Source organism: Crotalus tigris, unplaced genomic scaffold, assembly GCF_016545835.1.
Source record: "Crotalus tigris isolate CLP2741 ecotype Arizona unplaced genomic scaffold, ASM1654583v1 scf7180000019021.11574027:1482141, whole genome shotgun sequence".
NCBI classification, from domain to species: Eukaryota; Metazoa; Chordata; class Lepidosauria; order Squamata; family Viperidae; genus Crotalus; species Crotalus tigris.
This window is the reverse complement of record NW_024097333.1, coordinates 28,073-44,527: the sequence shown is the minus strand read 5'-3', so window position 1 is coordinate 44,527 and position 16,455 is coordinate 28,073. Positions and strand designations below refer to the sequence as shown.

Below are 16,455 nucleotides of genomic sequence, written 5' to 3'. Positions count from 1 at the left end.
CCAACCTATATCTCTTCCTTCCTTCCTTCCTTCCTTCCTTCCTTCCTTCCTTCCTTCCTTCCTTCCTTCCTTCCTTCCTCCCTCCCTCCCTCCCTCCCTCCCTCCCTCCCTCTCGTATTCTGTGTCCCCAAGGGGCTAGGCATGTTCACTGGCATAATATGGCAATTGGAGTAGAGTTTGGGAAACAAGCAGTATTAATTCTGTTAAAAATCTTAATTATGGTTCTTCAAAACTGTCAAATGGATCAAAGTTTCCAGAAGTTTGGAAAGTACCCCAATGGCTGGAGGCTTTCTTGAACAAGCCATGGTGTCATTGTGCTGTCGCCGTGAAAACGGGAAGGCTGGATGGGATTGGGACAAGAAAGGAAGACAAGACGGAACGTCATGATGATCGCTTTATTAAGACTAATCGACTGAATTAGCAAAATGTCGATTCTTCTCAAAGATGAAAATTAGAGAAAACAGAAGCGCCAGGAAAGGCCTCAGTGTATGTCAGGGAACAATTTCAGAAACTCAGGAAGTGCGAATTTGGGGACTCCATGGCCGATTTGTGTCAGGAGTATCAGAGCATCTTTTGACATCCAAGGTCATAGTACCCCCAGGATGGGCTGTGACTTTAAAGTAGCAGTGTATCTGGAAGGGAATGAAAAGAAAAACAGTGTTGGAAGGGACCCTAGAGGTCTTCTAGTCCAACCCCCTGTTCAAGCAGGAGACCCTGAACCATCCTAGACAAACGTTTGTCCAATCTCTTCTTCTTCTTCTTTTAAAAAAACAAGTTTTATTGATTTTTTCATTTTTACAGCAAGGTGCTTGAGAAACAACCTGGTGATGGGGTAATCAAATTATGCAATCTCTTCTTAATAGCCTCCAAGGATGAAGCACCCACAACTTCTGGAGTCAAGTAGTTCCACTGGTTAATTGTTCACACTGACAGGAAATGTCTCCTTAATGCCAGGTTGCTTGTCTCCTTGATGAGTTTCCATCCGTTGCTTCTTGTCCTGCCTGCAGTTGCTTTGGAGAACAGGTGACCCCCCCACCCGTGTCTTCTTTGGGGCAGCCCCTCATATAGCAAACTCTATCATGAAATCACCCATGAAAATAATTGAAATCTGCTTTACAGAGGGGGCTGCTGAGCGCAGACCAGGCAGGTTTTTTTTTTTTTTAATCAATGAAACCGCAAATATATGATCGGAACCTGACATTTCAACTCACCTCTGTGCTGCCTGGAAGTTGCCGACATTGCTCGATCCTCTTATATGGCAGAATGCTACCGGGCATCTTTAGACAGACAGTTTTCACCAACCTGGCATTAAAATTGTGTCTGTTCGGAAGATCCGCCTGGATTTAAGTAATATGACCTTTTAATTCATTGGAAAACATGATCAGCCTCGTGGGTTGCAAGGCGGAAAGGGACGTTATGCCTCAAGAGCAGCAAGAACATCGTTTCAAGAGGAAATATTTCTGCATCGGATACCAACGGCAAAAAACCATGTCCTTGGCGTCCAGGATAACCGTCCCTCCCTTAGAGCCCCCCCTCAGCTCCCCCCAGCCCCCCCCCAACCCTTCTGTTGTTTACAGAGCAATCCCAAGTCCTTTGCCTGCTTCACGGACACAACGAGGCTGCCCCCCCACAACTCCCCCCCCCCAGACACACTTCTGCAATAACTGTTCAGGTATAAAGAGTCAGGCCCCTCCTGTCCACAATCCACAGTACCTTCCTGGGAAGACTCCCCCCCCCAACTGCCTCCCCTCCCTCAATTCCCTTCCATTGTACCTTCGAGTAACTCCGAATCGTTTGGCTGCTCCAGGGAGCCAACGAGGCTGCCCCCGCATCCCCCATCCCCGCAAAAACTCCCTCCCAGCCCCAGATACACACCGGTGATTGCCCGTACAGAATTTGCAGTGCCTTAAAGTAGGTGGCACTGTCATGCCGCTCCATGTTGTATTCTATCACAGCAAAGGCCGCGGCTATCGGCGCCACCGAATTTGGGATGGGCATGTGGGAAAGACCCGTAGGCATCCCCAGAGGCAGCATCAGGAGGGTGCAGAGAAGGGATTGGACTGGCATCTGGGAGTGCATCATGGAGCTGTTGAGAGAGAGAGAGAGAGAGAGTCTGGCAGGCACGGAGGCAAAGCGAGCAATCCCAACAGTTAGCCTGGACCGCAACGCCCTGCCGGAGCCTCAGGTGGCAGGGGATCTTATCTGTGCAGAGGCCACGCCCATTCCCCAGAAGTCCCGCCCCTGTGGCTGGCCCATCTCCCCTGCCCAGGTTCTCGCCACCTCCCCATCCCCTGGGTCCCCCCTCTCCCCTGCGGAGGTTAGACTGACGTCGTGGGAGGGGGAATGAAGAGTTACTGCTCAAGCGAAGAGCAACAAGGGTGATTGGGGGGCTTCTGGAGAATGTGGCATTCAGTTTTGGTCACCACGTTACAAAAAAGTTGTTGAGATTTTGGGAAAAGTGCAGAGAAGAGCAACTCAAAGGCCTGCAGACAAAAAACCGTGAAGAACGGTTGCAGGATTTGGGTTTGGCTAGTCTAGGTAGTCAGGAGCGACTAGCGGAGTAAAATCTGCAGGGCTGCAGCACTCTGCTGGCTCATATTCCAGTGATATGAGGGTTTGAGTGATCTTCGCTTTTCTGATCATTTTTAAAAGGATTTTAAGAAGTGTTTGTACAGCCATTTGTTCAGAATGGAATAGGGTCTCCGGCTTGAATAGTAGGTTGGACTAGATGACCTCCAAGGTCCCTTCCAACTCTGTTATTCTGTTCTTAAAATGCATTAATGGCGGGACAGAATCAAGGACACATAAAGTGGAAATACCGCTTTATAACGCCTCGATAACTCCACACTTTGAATAGAGGTAGTCCTCCACTTACGACCACAATTGAGCTCAAATTGACTTGGCTTGTCAGAAGGTCACAAAATGGATCACATGACCCCAGGACTCTGCAACCGTCATAAGTACGAGTCGGTTGTCAAGCACCATGTGAGCATGGGGAGGCTGCAACAGCCATAAGGGTGGGAAATGGTCATAAGGATTAAAATATGTACAAATATACAGATCTTGCTCAGAACATTAATTGTGTCCTGTCGCCCTGCCCTGAGAGTAGGAATACCTATCATCCCCTTCCTTCTTTCCTTCTTTCCTTCTTTCCTTCTTTCCTTTCCTTCTTTCCTTTCCTTCTTTCCTTCTTTCCTTCTTTCCTTCCTTCCTTCCTTCCTTCCTCCCTCCCTCCCTCCCTCCCTCCCTCCCTCCCTCCCTCCCTCTAATATTCTATATCCCTGAGGTTCTCCTGGTAATTATCCCCAACTGGCAAGGTATATTCCCTTCCTTCCTTCCTTCCTTCCTTCCTTCCTTCCTTCCTTCCTTCCTTCCTTCCTTCCTTCCTTCCTTCCTTCCTTCCTTCCCTCCCTCCCTCCCTCCCTCCCTCCCTCCCTCCCTCCCCACTTCCATTCAACATATCTCTACTACCTCACTCCCTCATTCCCAAATTCTATATCCCTGAAGTTCTCCTGGTGATTATCCCAAACTGGCAAGGTATATTCCCACTCTCCCTCCCTCCTTCCCAACCTATATCTCTTCCTTCCTTCCTTCCTTCCTTCCTTCCTTCCTTCCTTCCTTCCTTCCTTCCTTCCTTCCTCCCTCCCTCCCTCCCTCCCTCCCTCCCTCCCTCCCTCCCTCTCGTATTCTGTGTCCCCAAGGGGCTAGGCATGTTCACTGGCATAATATGCCAATTGGAGTAGAGTTTGGGAAACAAGCAGTATTAATTCTGTTAAAAATCTTAATTGCACTTCTTGAAAACTGTCAAACAGATCAAAGTTTCCAGAAGTTTGGAAAGTACCCCAAAATGGCTGGAGGCTTTCTTGAACAAGCCATGGTGTCATTGTGCTGTCACCGTGAAAACGGAAAGACTGGATGGGATTTGGGCAAGAAAGGAAGACAAGTCGGAACGTCATGACGATCGCTTTATTAAGACTAATCGACTGAATTAGCAAAATGTCGATTCTTCTCAAAGATGAAAATTAGAGAAAACAGAAGCGCCAGGAAAGGCCTCCGTGTATGTCAGGGAACAATTTCAGAAACTCAAAAAATGCGAATTTAGAGACTCTATGGCCGATTTCAGACAGAATCATCGCAGACTTTGTCGTCCAAGCTCATAGTATCCCCATGATAGGATGTGATTATAAAGTGGCAGATTACCTGGAAGGAAATGAAAAGAAAAACAAATTTGGAAGGGACTCTAGAGGTCTTCTAGTCCAACCCCCTGCTCAGGCAGGAGACCCTGAACCATTCTAGGCAAGCGTTTGTCTGATCTTTTCTTAAAAGCCTCCAGTGATGGAGCACCCACAACGTCTGGAGTCAAGCAGTTCCACTGGCTAATTGTTCTCACTGACAGGAAATGTCTCCTTAATGCCAGGTTGCTTCTCTCCTTGATGAGTTTCCATCCGTTGCTTCTCCTCCTGCCTGCAGGTGCTTTGGAGAATAGGTGACCCCCCACCCCCGTCTTCTTTGGGGCAGCCCCTCATATAGCAAACACGATCATCAGATCACTTCTAGTCTTTTGAATTGAAACCGTCCATGAAAATAATTGAAATCAGCTTTACAGAGGGGGCTGCTGAGCTCAGACCAGACAGGTTTCTTTTTTTATCAATGATAAAATATATGATCGGAACTTGGCATCTCAACTCACCTGCGGAATGCCTTGAAATTCCCGACATTGCTGGATCTTCCTATATGCCATTGTGGTACCGGGCTTCTTTAAACATCCAGTTTTCGCTAACCTGGCATTAAAATAGTATTCGTTCGGATCATCCACCTGGATTTAAGTAACATTGGAAAACATGATCAGCCTCGTGGGTTGCAAGGCGGAAAGGGACGTTGTGCCTCGAGAGCAGTAAGAACATCGTTTCAAGAGGAAACATGTCTGCATCGGATACCAACGGCAAAAAACCATGTCCTTGGCGTCCAGGATAACAGTCCCTCCCGTAGAGCCCCCCCCCCTCAGCTCTGCCCAGCCCCCCCCCCCAAACCCTTCTGTTGTTTACAGAGCAAATCCCCTTTGCCTGCTTCAGGGACACAACGAGGCTGCCCCCCCACAACTCCCCCCCCCCGACACACTTCTGGTATAAAGAGTCAGGCCCCTCCTGTCCACGATCCACAGTACCTTCCTGGGAAGACTCCCCCCCCCCAAACTGCCTCCCCTCCCTTAATTCCCTTCCATTGCACCTTCAAGTAACTCCAAATCGTTTGGCTACTCCAAGGCTGTCCCCGGCCATCCCCGCAAAAACTCCCTCCCAGCCCCAGATACACACCGGTGATTTCGTGTACAGAATTTCCACTATCTTAAAGTAGGTGCGACTGTCATTCCGGTCCTTGTTGTATTCCTTCACGGCAAAGGCCGCGAGTATCGGCACCATCGCTCTTGGGATGGGCATGTAGGAAACACCCTGGGGCATCCCCAGAGGCAGCATCAGGAGGGCGCAGAGAAGGGACCGGACTGGCATCTGGGAGTGCATCATGGGGCTGTTGAGAGAGAGACAGACAGTCTGGCAGGCACGGACGCAAAGCGAGCAATCCCAACAGTCAGCCTGGACCGCAAAGCTCTGCCGGAGCCTCAGGTGGCAGGGGATCTTACCTGTGCAGAGGCCACGCCCATTCCCCAGAAGCCCCGCCCCTGTGGCTGGCCCATCTCCCCTGCCTAGGTTCTCGCCACCTCCCCATCCCCTGGGTCCCCCCTCTCCCCTGCGGAGGTTAGACTGACGTCGTGGGAGGGGGAATGAAGAGTTACTGCTCAAGAGAAGAGCAACAAGGGTGATTGGGGGGCTTCTGGAGAATGTGGCATCCAGTTTTGGTCACCACGTTACAAAAAAGTTGTTGAGATTTTGGGAAAAGTGCAGAGAAGAGCAACTCAAAGGCCTGCAGACAAAAAACCGTGAAGAACGGTTGCAGGATTTGGGTTTGGCTAGTCTAGGTAGTCAGGCGCGACTAGCGGAGTAAAATCTGCAGGGCTGCAGCACTCTGCTGGCTCATATTCCAGTGATATGAGGGTTTGAGTGATCTTCGCTTTTCTGATGATTTTTAAAAGTGATTGGACAGCGATTTGTTCAAAATGGAATAGGGTCTCCGGCTTGAATAGTGGGTTGGACTAGATGACCTCCAAGGTCCCTTCCAACTCTGTTATTCTGTTCTTAAAATGCATTAATGGCGGGACAGAATCAAGGACACGTGAAATGTTAATACCGCTTTATAATGCCTCGATAACTCCACACTTTGAATACAGGTAGTCCTCCACTTACGACCACAATTGAGCTCAAATTGACTTGGCTTGTCAGAAGGTCATAAAATGGATCACATGACGCCGGGACTCTGCAACCGTCATAAATATGAGTCGGTTGTCAAGCACCATGTGAGCATGGGGAGGCTGCAACAGCCATAAGGGTGGAAAATTGTCATAAGGATTAAAATGCGTACAAATTATACAGATCTTGCCCAGAACATTAATTGTGTCCTGTCGCCCTGTCCCTGAGGGCAGAAATACCTATGTGTTGTTGTCAACATATCATCCCCTTCCAACCTATCTCTCCTTCCTTCCTTCCTTCCTTCCTTCCTTCCTTCCTTCCTTCCTTCCTTCCTTCCTTCCTTCCTTCCTTCCTTCCTCCCTTCCTCCCTCCCTCCCTCCCTCCCTCCCTCCCTCCCTCCCTCCCTCTAATATTCTATATCCCTGAAGTTCTCCTGGTGATTATCCCCAACTGGTAAGGTATATTCCCTTCCTTCCTTCCTCCCTCCCTCCCACTCTCCTTCCCTCCCTCCCTGCCTCCCTCCCTCCTTTTCAACCTATATCTATCTATCTTTCTTTCTTTCTTTCTTTCTTTCTTTCTTTCTTTCTTTCTTTCTTTCTTTCTTTCTTTCTTTCTTTCTTTCTTTCTTCCTCCCTCCCTCCCTCCCTCCCTCTCCCCCTCCCTCCCTCCTTTTCAACCTATATCTTTTTCTTTCTTTCTTTCTTTCTTTCTTTCTTTCTTTCTTTCTTTCTTTCTTTCTTTCTTTCTTTCGTTCCCTCCCTCCCCCTCCCTCCCTCCTATCCTCCTTTTCAACCTATATCTCTTTCTTTCTTTCTTTCTTTCTTTCTTTCTTTCTTTCTTTTTCTTTCTTTCTTTCTTTCTTTCTTTCTTTCTTCCTCCCTCTCCTCCCTCCCTCCCTCTCGCTCCTTTTCAACCTATATCTATTCTCTTTTTCTTCTTTTCTTTTCTTTTCTTTCTTTCTTCTTCCTTTCTTTCTTTCTTCTTCCCTCCCCTCCCTCCCTCCCTCCCTCCCTCCCTCCCTTCTTCCCTCCTTCCCTCCAACCCTCCCACTCTCCCTCCCTCCCTCCTTTTCAATTTATATCTTTCTTTCTTTCTTTCTTTCTTTCTTTCTTTCTTTCTTTCTTTCTTTCTTTCTTTCTTTTTTCTTTCTTTCTTTCCTTTCTTTCTTTCTTTCTTTTTCTTTCTTTCTTCCTTTCCTCCCTCCCTCCCTCTCTCCCCACTTCCTTTCAACCTATCCCTCCCTCCCTCCCTCCCTCCCTCCCTCCCTCCCGACCGTATTCTGTGTCCCCAAGGGGCTAGGTATGTTCACTGGCATAATATGCCAATTGGAGTAGAATTTGGGAAACAAGCAGTATTAATTCTGTTAAAAATTTTAATTGTGGTTCTTGAAAACTCTCAAACGGATCAAAGTTTCCAGAAGTTTGGAAAGTACCCCAAATGGCTGGAGGCTTTCTTGAACAAGCCGTGGTGTCATTGTGCTGTCGCCGTGAAAATGGGAAGGCTGGATGGGATTGGGACAAGAAAGGAAGACAAGACGGAACGTCATGATGATCGCTTTATTAAGACTAATCGACTGAATTAGCAAAACAGTGATTCCTGTCAAACATGAAAATTACACAAAACAGAAGCGCCAGGAAAGGCCTCTGTGTATGTCAAGGAACAATTTCATAAACTCAGGAAATGCGAATTTAGGAATTCCATTTCCAATTGTTGTCAAGAGAATCAGAGCATTTTTTGATGTCCAAGGTCATAGTATCCCCCTGATGGGATGTGACTTTAAAGTTGCAGGTTACCTGGAAGGGAATGAAAGAGAAAAACAAATTTGGAAGGGACTTTAGAGGTCTTCTAGTCCAACCCCCTGCTCAGGCAGGAGACCCTGAACCATTCTAGGCAAGCGTTTGTCCAATCTCTTCATAAAAGCCTCCAGTGATAGAGCAACCAAAACGTCTGGAGGCAAGCAGTTCCACTGGTTAATTGTCCTCACTGACAGGAAATTTCTCCTTAATTCCAGGTTGCTTCTCTCCTTGATGAGTTTCCATCTGTTGCTTCTTCTCCTGCCTGCAGTTGCTTTGGAGAATAGGTGACACACACACACACCGTCTTCTTTGGGGCAGTCCCTCATTTAGCAAACACGATCATCAGATCACTTCTAGTCTTTTGAATTGAAATCGCCCATGAAAATAATTGAAATCTGCTTTACAGAGGGGGCTGCTGAGCTCAGACCAGGCAGGTTTCTTTTATCAATGAAACTGCAAATATATGATCGGAATTTGGCATCTCAACTCACTTGCAGATAGCCTGGAATTTGATCACATTCCTGGACCTTCTTATATGCCATTGTAGTACCGGGCCTCTTTACACATGCAGTTCTCACCAACCTGATAGTAAAACGGTATTTGAATGGAAGATCCCCCTGGATTTAAAAATAAGTAACATGACCTTTTAATTCATTGGAAAACATGATCAGCCTCATCGGTTGCAAGGCGGAAAGGGACGTTATGCCTTGAGAGCAGGAAAAACATCGGTTCAAGAGGAAATATTTCTGCATCAGATACCAACGGCAGAAAACCATGTCCTTGGCGTCCAGGATAACAGTCCCTCCCTTAGAGCCCCCCCTCAGCTCCCCCCAGCCCCCCAAACCCTTCTATTGTTTACAGAGCAATCCCAAGTCCTTTGGTTGCTTCACGGACACAACGGGGCTGCCCCCCCCCACAACTCCCCCCCCCAGACACACTTCTGGTATAAAGAGTCAGGCCCCTCCTGTCCACAATCCACAGTACCTTCCTGGGAAGACTCCCCCCCCCCAAACTGCCTCCCCTCCCTCAATTCCCTTCCATTGTACCTTCAAGTACCTCTGAATCGTTTGGCTACTCCAAGGCTTGCCCCCCCCATCCCCGCAAAAACTCCCTTCTAGCCCCAGACACACACCTGTGATTGCCCGTAGAGAATTTGCACTGACTTAAAGTAGGTGGGAATGTCATGCCGGTCCTTGTTGTATTCCATCACGGCAAAGGCTGCGGCTCTCGCCACCTCCCCATTTGCGATGGGCATGGGGGAAAGATCCGTGGGCCTCCCCAGAGGCAGCATCACGAGGGCGCAGAGAAGGGACTGGACTGGCATCTGGGAGTGCGTCATGGGGCTGGTGAGAGAGAGAGAGAGAATCTGGCAGGCACGGACGCAAAGTGAGCAATCCCAACAGTCAGCCTGGAGGAGCCTCAGGTGGTAAGGGATCTTACCTGTGCAGAGGCCACACCCATTCCCCAGAAGCCCCGCCCCTGTGGCTGGCCCATCTCCCCTGCCCAGGTTCTCACCACCTTCCCATCCCCTAGGTCCCCCCTCTCCCCAGCTGAGGTTAGGCTGACATCGTGGGAGGGGGGAATGAGGAGTTCCTGCTCAAGCAAAGAGCAAGAAGGGTGATTGGGGGGCTTCTGGAGAATGTGGCATCCAGTTTTGGTCACCACGTTACAAAAAAGTTGTTGAGATTTTGGGAAAAGTGCAGAGAAGAGCAACTCAAAGGCCTGCAGACAAAAAACATGAAGAACGGTTGCACGATATGGGTTTGGCCAGTCTAGAGAAAAGAATGGGAAAAGGGGGGACATAATGGCTGTATTTCAATATTTGAGGGGCTGCCACAGAGAAGAGGGGCACGACCTGTTCTCTTTGGAGAAATAGTGAATGGAAAAGAATCCAGGAAAAAAGCAACCTGGAATTAAGGAAAAACTTCCCCACAGTGAGGACAATTAACCAGCGGAACAGCTTGTCACCAGAAGGTGTGGGTGCTCCATCATTGGAGGCTTTTAAGAAAAGACTGGACAGCCACCTATCTGAAAGGGTACAGGATCTCCTGCTTGAGCAGGAGGTTGGACTAGAAGACCTCTAAGGTCCCTTCCGGCTCTATTCTAATTGACCCCCAAAGGGAATCAGATTGGACCATTGATCGCATCGCCCAGTCAGCGCTTCTCACGCTCCATAAATGACTTAGGAAGCATGGAAAGCATCTTTCCAGAAAGAACAGAGTGGACTGCTGTTCCCTGATGCGATGGAGGAGATCAGGAAACTGCAGCAGGCTTGGATGAACGCCCGCTCAGAGGTTTTGACCTGGCATTGGGCGCCCACGGAGACAGGCCCCAAATCCCTGTTAATGCAGCCTCTGGTTAGAAAAACAGGAAAGTCCACCTGTGGGACAATCACACTCTGGAGGATGGAGAATCGCCCTAGACACGCAGCCTTGGATTGCCTTGCCTTTTTTGGCAGCTGCAGCACCCTGCTGGCTCATATTCCAGTGATATGAGGGCTTGAGTGATCTTCGTGTTTCTGATCATTTTTAAAAGGATTTTAACAAGTGTTTGTACAGCCATTTGTTCAGAATGGAATAGGTTCTCCGGGTTGAATAGTGGGTTGAAATAGATGACCTCCAAGGTCCCTTCCAACTTTATTATTATTATTTTTATTATTATTATTATCATCATCATCATCAATAATAACAATTATAATTATCTCCCAGAATTATTATTATTATTACCAGGGCACAAAGGGTGGATATAGCTGTGTGTTGTAGTTAGTATATCACCTCCTTCCTTCCTTCCTTCCTTCCTTCCTTCCTTCCTTCCTTCCTTCCTTCCTTCCTTCCTTCCCTCCCTCCCTCCCTCCTTCCTTCCTTCCTTCCTTCCTTTCTTCTTTCCTTCCTTCCTTCCTTCCAGCCTCCCTCCCTCTTGTATTCACTTCCTTCCCTCCTTCCCTCTCCCTCCCTCCCTCCTTTTCAACCTATATCTCTTTTGTCCTTCCCTGCTTCCTTCCTTCCTCCCTCCCTCCCTCCCTCCCTCCCACCCTCCCTCCCTCTCGTATTTTATGTCCCCAAGGGGCTAGGCATGTTCACTGGCATAATATGCCAATTGGAGTAGAGTTTGGGAAATAAACAGTATTAATTCTGTTAAAAATCTTAATTGTGGTTCTTGAAAACTGTCAAACGGATCAAACTTTCCAGAAGTTTGGAAAGTACCCCAAATGGCTGGAGGCTTCCTTGAACAAGCCATGGTGTCATTGTGCTGTCGCCGTGAAAACGGGAAGGCTGGATGGGATTGGGACAAGAAAGGAAGACAAGACGGAACGTCATGACGATCGCTTTATTAAGACTAATCGACTGAAATGTCGATTCTTCTCAAAGATGAAAATTACAGAAAACAGAAGCGCCAGGAAAGGCCTCCGTGTATGTCAAGGAACAATTTCAGAAACTCAGAAACGGGGAATTTGGGGACTCCATTGCGTATTTGTGTCAGAATCAATGCAGACTTTGTCGTCCAAGCTCATAGTATCCCCATGATAGGATGTGGTTTTAAAGGAGCAGATTACCTGGAAGGGAATGAAAAGAAAAACAGCATTGGAACGGACTCTAGAGGTTTTCTAGTCCAACCCCCTGCTCAGGGAGGAGACCGTGAACCATTCTAGGCAAGCGTTTGTCCAATCTCTTCTTAAAAGCCTCCAGTGATGGAGCACCCACAACCTCTGGAGTCAAGCAGTTCCACTGGCTAATTGTTCTCACTGACAGGAAATGTCTCCTTAATGCCAGGTTGCTTCTCTCCTGGATGAGTTTCCATCCGTTGCTTCTTCTCCTGCCTGCAGTTGCTTTGGAGAATAGGTGACCCCTCCACCCCCATCTTCTTTGGGGCAGCCCCTCATATAGCAAACTCGATCATCAGATCACTTCTAGTCTTTTGAATTGAAATCGCCCATGAAAATAATTGAAATCCGCTTTACAGAGGGGGCTGCTGAGCTCAGACCAGACAGGTGTTTTTTTATCAATGAAACCGCAAATATATGATCGGAACCTGGCATCTCAACTCACCTGCAGACTGCCTGGAAATATAGGACATTGCTGGACCTTCCTATACGCCATTGTGGTACCGGGCCTCTTTAGACATGCAGTTTGCACCAACGCGAGAGTAAGAAAGTATACGTTGGGAAATTTCACCTGGATTTAAGAATAAGGAAAACATGATCAGCCTCGTGGGTTGCAAAGCGGAAAGGGACGTTATGCCTCGAGAGCAGCAAAAACATCATTTCAAGAGGAAACATGTCTGCATCGGATACCAACGGCAGAAAACCATGTCCTTGGCGTCCAGGATAACCGTCCCTCCCTTAGAGCACCCTCTCAGCTCCCCCCAGCCCCCCCAAACTCTTCTATTGTTTACAGAGCAATCCCAAGTCCTTTGCCTGCTTCATGGACACAACGAGGCTGCCCCCCCCAACTCCCCCCCCCCAGACACACTTCTGCAATAACTGTTCAGGTATAAAGAGTCAGGCCCCTCCTGTCCACGATCCACAGTACCTTCCAGGGAAGACTCCCCCCCCCAAACTGCCTCCCCTCCCTCAATTCCCTTCCACTGTACCTTCGAGTAACTCCGAATCGTTTGGCTACTCCAGGGAGCCAACGAGGCTGCCCCCCCCATCCCCCATTCCCGCAAAAACTCCCTCGCAGCCCCAGACACACACCAGTGATTCCGAGGACACAACTCGCAGCTGCTTAAAATAGGTGGGAATGTCTTGTCGGCCGATGTTGTACTCCCGCACTACAAAGGCCACGGCCCTCTGCACCCGCTCATCTGAGAAGTGCAGTTCGACACGATCCTGGGGCACCCCCAGAGGCAGCATCAGGAGAGCGCAGAAAAGAGCCTGGACTGGCATCTGGGAGTGCATCATGGGGCTGGCGAGAGAGAGAGAGAGAGAGAGAGAGAGGGGGGGGGAGTCTGGCAGGCACGGGTGCAAAGCGAGCAATCCCAACAGTTAGCCTGGACCGCAACGCTCTGCCGGAGCCTCAGGTGCAGGGGATCTTACCTGTGCAGAGGCCACGCCCATTCTCCAGATGTCCCGCCCCTGTGGCTGGCCCGTCTCCCCTGCCCAGGTTCTCGCCACCTCCCCATCCCCTGGATCCCCCCTCTCCCCAGCTGAGGTTAGACTGACGTCGTGGGAGGGGGGAATGAGGAGTTCCTGCTCAAGCGAAGAGCAACAAGGGTGATTGGGGGGCTTCTGGAGAATGTGGCATCCAGTTTTGGTCACCATGTTACAAAAAAGGTGTTGAGATTGTGGAAAAAGTGCAGAGAAGAACAACTCAAAGGCCTGCAGACAAAAAACGTGAAGAACGGTTGCAGGATTTGGGTTTGGCTAGTCTAGAGAAAAGGATTAAGGGGGACATGATGGCTGTATTTCAGTATTTGAGGGGCTGCCACAGAGAAGAGAAGGATTAAGGGGGACATGATGGCTGTATTTCAGTATTTGAGGGGCTGCCACAGAGAAGAGGGGCTCGACCTGTTCTCCAAAGGGTCAGAGGGCAGGACAAGAAGGAGTGAATGGAAAAGAATCCAGGAGTGAAGCAACCTGGAATTAAGGAGAAACTTCCCCACAGTGAGGAGAATGAACCAGCGGAACAGCTTGTCACCAGAAGGTGCTTCCCACGCTCCATAAATGACTGAGGAAGCATGGAAAGCATCTTTCCAGAAAGAACAGAGTGGACTGCTGTTCCCTGATGCGATGGAGGAGATCGGGAAACTGCAGAAGGCTTGGATGAACGCCCGCTCAGAGGTTTTGATTGTCTCCCCCCCCCCAGCATTGAGAAGCCACTGAGACAGCCCCACAAATCCCTGTTAATGCAGCCTCTGGTTACAAAAACAGGAAAGTCCACCTGTGGGACAATCACTCTCTGGAGGACGCAGAATCGCCCTAGACACGCAGCCTCGGATTGCCTTGGCTTTTTTGGCAGCTGCAGCACCCTGCTGGCTCATATTCCAGTGATATGAGGGCTTGAGTGATCTTCGTGTTTCTGATCATTTTTAAAAGGATTTTAAGAAGTGATTGGACAGCCATTTTTTCAGAATGGAATAAGGTCTCCGGATTGAATAGTGGGTTGGACTTTTCAACCTTTTCACCAATTGTACTACTTTTAGGGTATGGCAACATCTGAGTAGCACCAGTCGCCTAGCAAGGTGTCAAAAACTTGATGACCAAAAAAAAAAAAAAAAAGGAAAAAAGGAAAAAAGTGATAAAGTACAGGTAGTTCGCTTAGTGACTGTTGAAATTACAGTGGCACTGAAAAAAGTGCCCCCCAAGCCACAGCCGAGCAAGGCGCCCACCTGCCCGCCCAGCCACACTCTTCCTCCTGTCCAAGGCTTTCATTGTTGTGAGCATTTCTGTTGAGGATTGGCAGTGGGGGAGGGGTGGGGGGGTGTTTGGTTTTTATTCCCCCCCGTCTGCTGGGTGGTTGCAGCAGGTTTTGGTCACTTCACATGACCCTGGGACACTGTGACCATCATAAATATGAATCAGTGGCCAAGCATCTGAATGTAAATCACAAGACCCTGGAGAGGCTGCAACATTCCACCCTTGGAATACTGCATCCAGTTTTGGTCACCGCAATGTAAAAAAGATGTTGAGACTCTAGAAAGAGTACAGAGAAGAGCAACAGAGATGATTAGGGGACTGGAGGCTAAAACATATAAGGAAAGGCTGCTGGAATTGGGTATGTCTAGTTCAGTGTCCCATTGGGTGGGCGTGGCTGCGGTGGTAACGGCAGACTGGGATTAAAAAGGTCAATCAATCAATTCCAACTTTGCAAGATCTTTTTTTTTCTTCACGAGAAGTTGAAATTGACTGATTGAGTGAACCTTTTATTTTTTGCACATAGCAGCGGAGGCCTAAAGCGAAAAGATTTTATAAAACCCAGCTGAAGGCCTAGGACTGGGGCGACAGCACGTGTGCCCACAGAGAGGGCTCTGAGTGTCGCCTCTGGCACCCGTGCCATAGGTGCGCCACCACTGGTCTAGTTTAATGAAGAGAACGAGAGGGGGGACAGGATAGCAGTGTTCCAATATCTCAGGGGCTGCCAGAAAGAAGAGGGAGTCAAGTTATTCTCCAAAGCGCCTGAAGGCAGGACGAGAACGAACGGATGGAAACTAAGCAAGGAGAGAAGCAACCTGGAACTAAGGAGAAACTTCCTGACAGTGAGAACTATAAATCAGTGGAACCACCTGCCTCCAGAAGCGCTGAATGCTCCAACACTGGAAGTTTTTAAGAAGAGACTGGACAGCCATTTGTCCGAAATGGTGTAGGCTTCCTGCCTGAGCAGGGGGTTGGACTAGATGACCTCAAAGGTCCCTTCCAACTATTATTATTATTATCAATCATCGCACAGTCAGCCAGATGTTCAGACTGGATTTGGCATTTTGTCTACCTATCGAGTCCTTACCCAGGACCTGGGATAGGCAGATGTAGATGTTTGATGGTATTACAGGTATCGTCGCAGGATGGAAGCAGTTCCTAATAAGGCCGCCTTTTGCAATTGAGCAGTTCCTAATAAGGCCGCCTTTTGCAATTGAATTATTATTATTATTATTATTATCATTATTATTATCAATAATAACAATTACAATTATAATTATCTCCCAGAATTATTATTATTATTACCAGGGCACAAAGGGTGGATATAGCTATGTGTTGTTAGTATATCCCTTCCTTCCTTCCTTCCTTCCTTCCTTCCTTCCTTCCTTCCTTCCTTCCTTCCTTCCTTCCTTCCTTCCTTCCTTCCCTCCCTCCCTCCCTCCCTCCCTCCCTCCCTCCTTCCCTCCTTCCTTCCTTCCTTCCTTCCTTCCTTCCTTCCTTCCTTCCTTCCTTCCTTCCTTCCTTCCTTCCTTCCTTCCTTCCAGCCTCCCTCCCTCTTGTATTCTATATCTCTGAAGGTCTCCTGGTAATTATCACCAATGGGCAAGGCATATTCATTTCCTTCCCTCCTTCCCTCCCTCCCTCCCCAATTCCTTTCAACCTATCCTTTCCTCCCTCCCTCCCTCTCGTATTTTATGTCCCCAAGGGGCTAGGCATGTTCACTGGCATAATATGCCAATTGGAGTAGAGTTTGGGAAAGAAGCAGTATTCGTTCTGTTAAAAACCTTAGTTGCGCTTCTTGAAAACTGTCAAACGGATCAAACTTTCCAGAAGTTTGGAAAGTACCCCAAATGGCTGGAGGCTTCCTTGAACAAGCCGTGGTGTCATTGTGCTGTCGCCGTGAAAACGGGAAGGCTGGATGGGATTGGGACAAGAAAGGAAGACAAGACGGAACGTCATGATAATCGCTTTATTAAGACTAATCGACTGAATTAGCAAAATGTCGATT

At 48.5% G+C, this 16,455-nt stretch overlaps 4 protein-coding genes across 4 annotated transcripts; all 4 read right to left on the bottom strand.

Annotated features, from left to right (window-relative positions):
* Window positions 1-117: 117 nt before the first annotated feature.
* On the bottom strand, window positions 118-3,222 carry LOC120314913 (cystatin-1-like). The gene is made up of 3 exons (XM_039358483.1): window positions 1,876-3,222; window positions 1,212-1,337; window positions 118-632 (listed from the first exon to the last, which is right to left on the bottom strand). The coding sequence occupies exons 1-3, from the start codon at window positions 2,080-2,082 to the stop codon at window positions 513-515; spliced, it is 453 nt and encodes a 150-aa protein (XP_039214417.1). The 5' UTR covers window positions 2,083-3,222; the 3' UTR covers window positions 118-512.
* Window positions 3,223-3,703: 481 nt separating this feature from the next.
* LOC120314914 (cystatin-1-like) lies at window positions 3,704-6,628 on the bottom strand. Its single transcript, XM_039358484.1, has 3 exons — window positions 5,313-6,628; window positions 4,691-4,816; window positions 3,704-4,200 (listed from the first exon to the last, which is right to left on the bottom strand). The coding sequence occupies exons 1-3, from the start codon at window positions 5,517-5,519 to the stop codon at window positions 4,120-4,122; spliced, it is 414 nt and encodes a 137-aa protein (XP_039214418.1). The 5' UTR covers window positions 5,520-6,628; the 3' UTR covers window positions 3,704-4,119.
* Window positions 6,629-7,627: 999 nt separating this feature from the next.
* LOC120314948 (cystatin-like) lies at window positions 7,628-10,906 on the bottom strand. Its single transcript, XM_039358540.1, has 3 exons — window positions 9,228-10,906; window positions 8,587-8,712; window positions 7,628-8,092 (listed from the first exon to the last, which is right to left on the bottom strand). The coding sequence occupies exons 1-3, from the start codon at window positions 9,432-9,434 to the stop codon at window positions 7,988-7,990; spliced, it is 438 nt and encodes a 145-aa protein (XP_039214474.1). The 5' UTR covers window positions 9,435-10,906; the 3' UTR covers window positions 7,628-7,987.
* Window positions 10,907-11,165: 259 nt separating this feature from the next.
* On the bottom strand, window positions 11,166-13,539 carry LOC120314947 (cystatin-like). Its single transcript, XM_039358539.1, has 3 exons — window positions 12,789-13,539; window positions 12,142-12,267; window positions 11,166-11,648 (listed from the first exon to the last, which is right to left on the bottom strand). The coding sequence occupies exons 1-3, from the start codon at window positions 12,993-12,995 to the stop codon at window positions 11,532-11,534; spliced, it is 450 nt and encodes a 149-aa protein (XP_039214473.1). The 5' UTR covers window positions 12,996-13,539; the 3' UTR covers window positions 11,166-11,531.
* Between the last annotated feature and the right edge of the window lie 2,916 nt (window positions 13,540-16,455).

What these genes read in the sequence shown, in the direction of transcription:
- LOC120314913 (XM_039358483.1), bottom strand. Translation starts at nt 2,082, where the DNA reads ATGATGCACTCCCAGATGCCAGTCCAATCCCTTCTCTGCACCCTCCTG. An exon ending in TTCTGTACGGGCAATCACCG is followed by an intron (nt 1,338 to 1,875) that starts GTGTGTATCTGG and finishes ACTTAAATCCAG; the next exon opens with GCGGATCTTCCGAACAGACA. An exon ending in AACTTCCAGGCAGCACAGAG is followed by an intron (nt 633 to 1,211) that starts GTGAGTTGAAAT and finishes ATTCCCTTCCAG; the next exon opens with ATACACTGCTACTTTAAAGT.
- LOC120314947 (XM_039358539.1), bottom strand. Translation starts at nt 12,995, where the DNA reads ATGATGCACTCCCAGATGCCAGTCCAGGCTCTTTTCTGCGCTCTCCTG. An exon ending in TTGTGTCCTCGGAATCACTG is followed by an intron (nt 12,268 to 12,788) that starts GTGTGTGTCTGG and finishes TCTTAAATCCAG; the next exon opens with GTGAAATTTCCCAACGTATA. An exon ending in TATTTCCAGGCAGTCTGCAG is followed by an intron (nt 11,649 to 12,141) that starts GTGAGTTGAGAT and finishes ATTCCCTTCCAG; the next exon opens with GTAATCTGCTCCTTTAAAAC.
- LOC120314948 (XM_039358540.1), bottom strand. Translation starts at nt 9,434, where the DNA reads ATGACGCACTCCCAGATGCCAGTCCAGTCCCTTCTCTGCGCCCTCGTG. An exon ending in TTCTCTACGGGCAATCACAG is followed by an intron (nt 8,713 to 9,227) that starts GTGTGTGTCTGG and finishes TTTTAAATCCAG; the next exon opens with GGGGATCTTCCATTCAAATA. An exon ending in AAATTCCAGGCTATCTGCAA is followed by an intron (nt 8,093 to 8,586) that starts GTGAGTTGAGAT and finishes ATTCCCTTCCAG; the next exon opens with GTAACCTGCAACTTTAAAGT.
- LOC120314914 (XM_039358484.1), bottom strand. Translation starts at nt 5,519, where the DNA reads ATGATGCACTCCCAGATGCCAGTCCGGTCCCTTCTCTGCGCCCTCCTG. An exon ending in TTCTGTACACGAAATCACCG is followed by an intron (nt 4,817 to 5,312) that starts GTGTGTATCTGG and finishes ACTTAAATCCAG; the next exon opens with GTGGATGATCCGAACGAATA. An exon ending in AATTTCAAGGCATTCCGCAG is followed by an intron (nt 4,201 to 4,690) that starts GTGAGTTGAGAT and finishes ATTTCCTTCCAG; the next exon opens with GTAATCTGCCACTTTATAAT.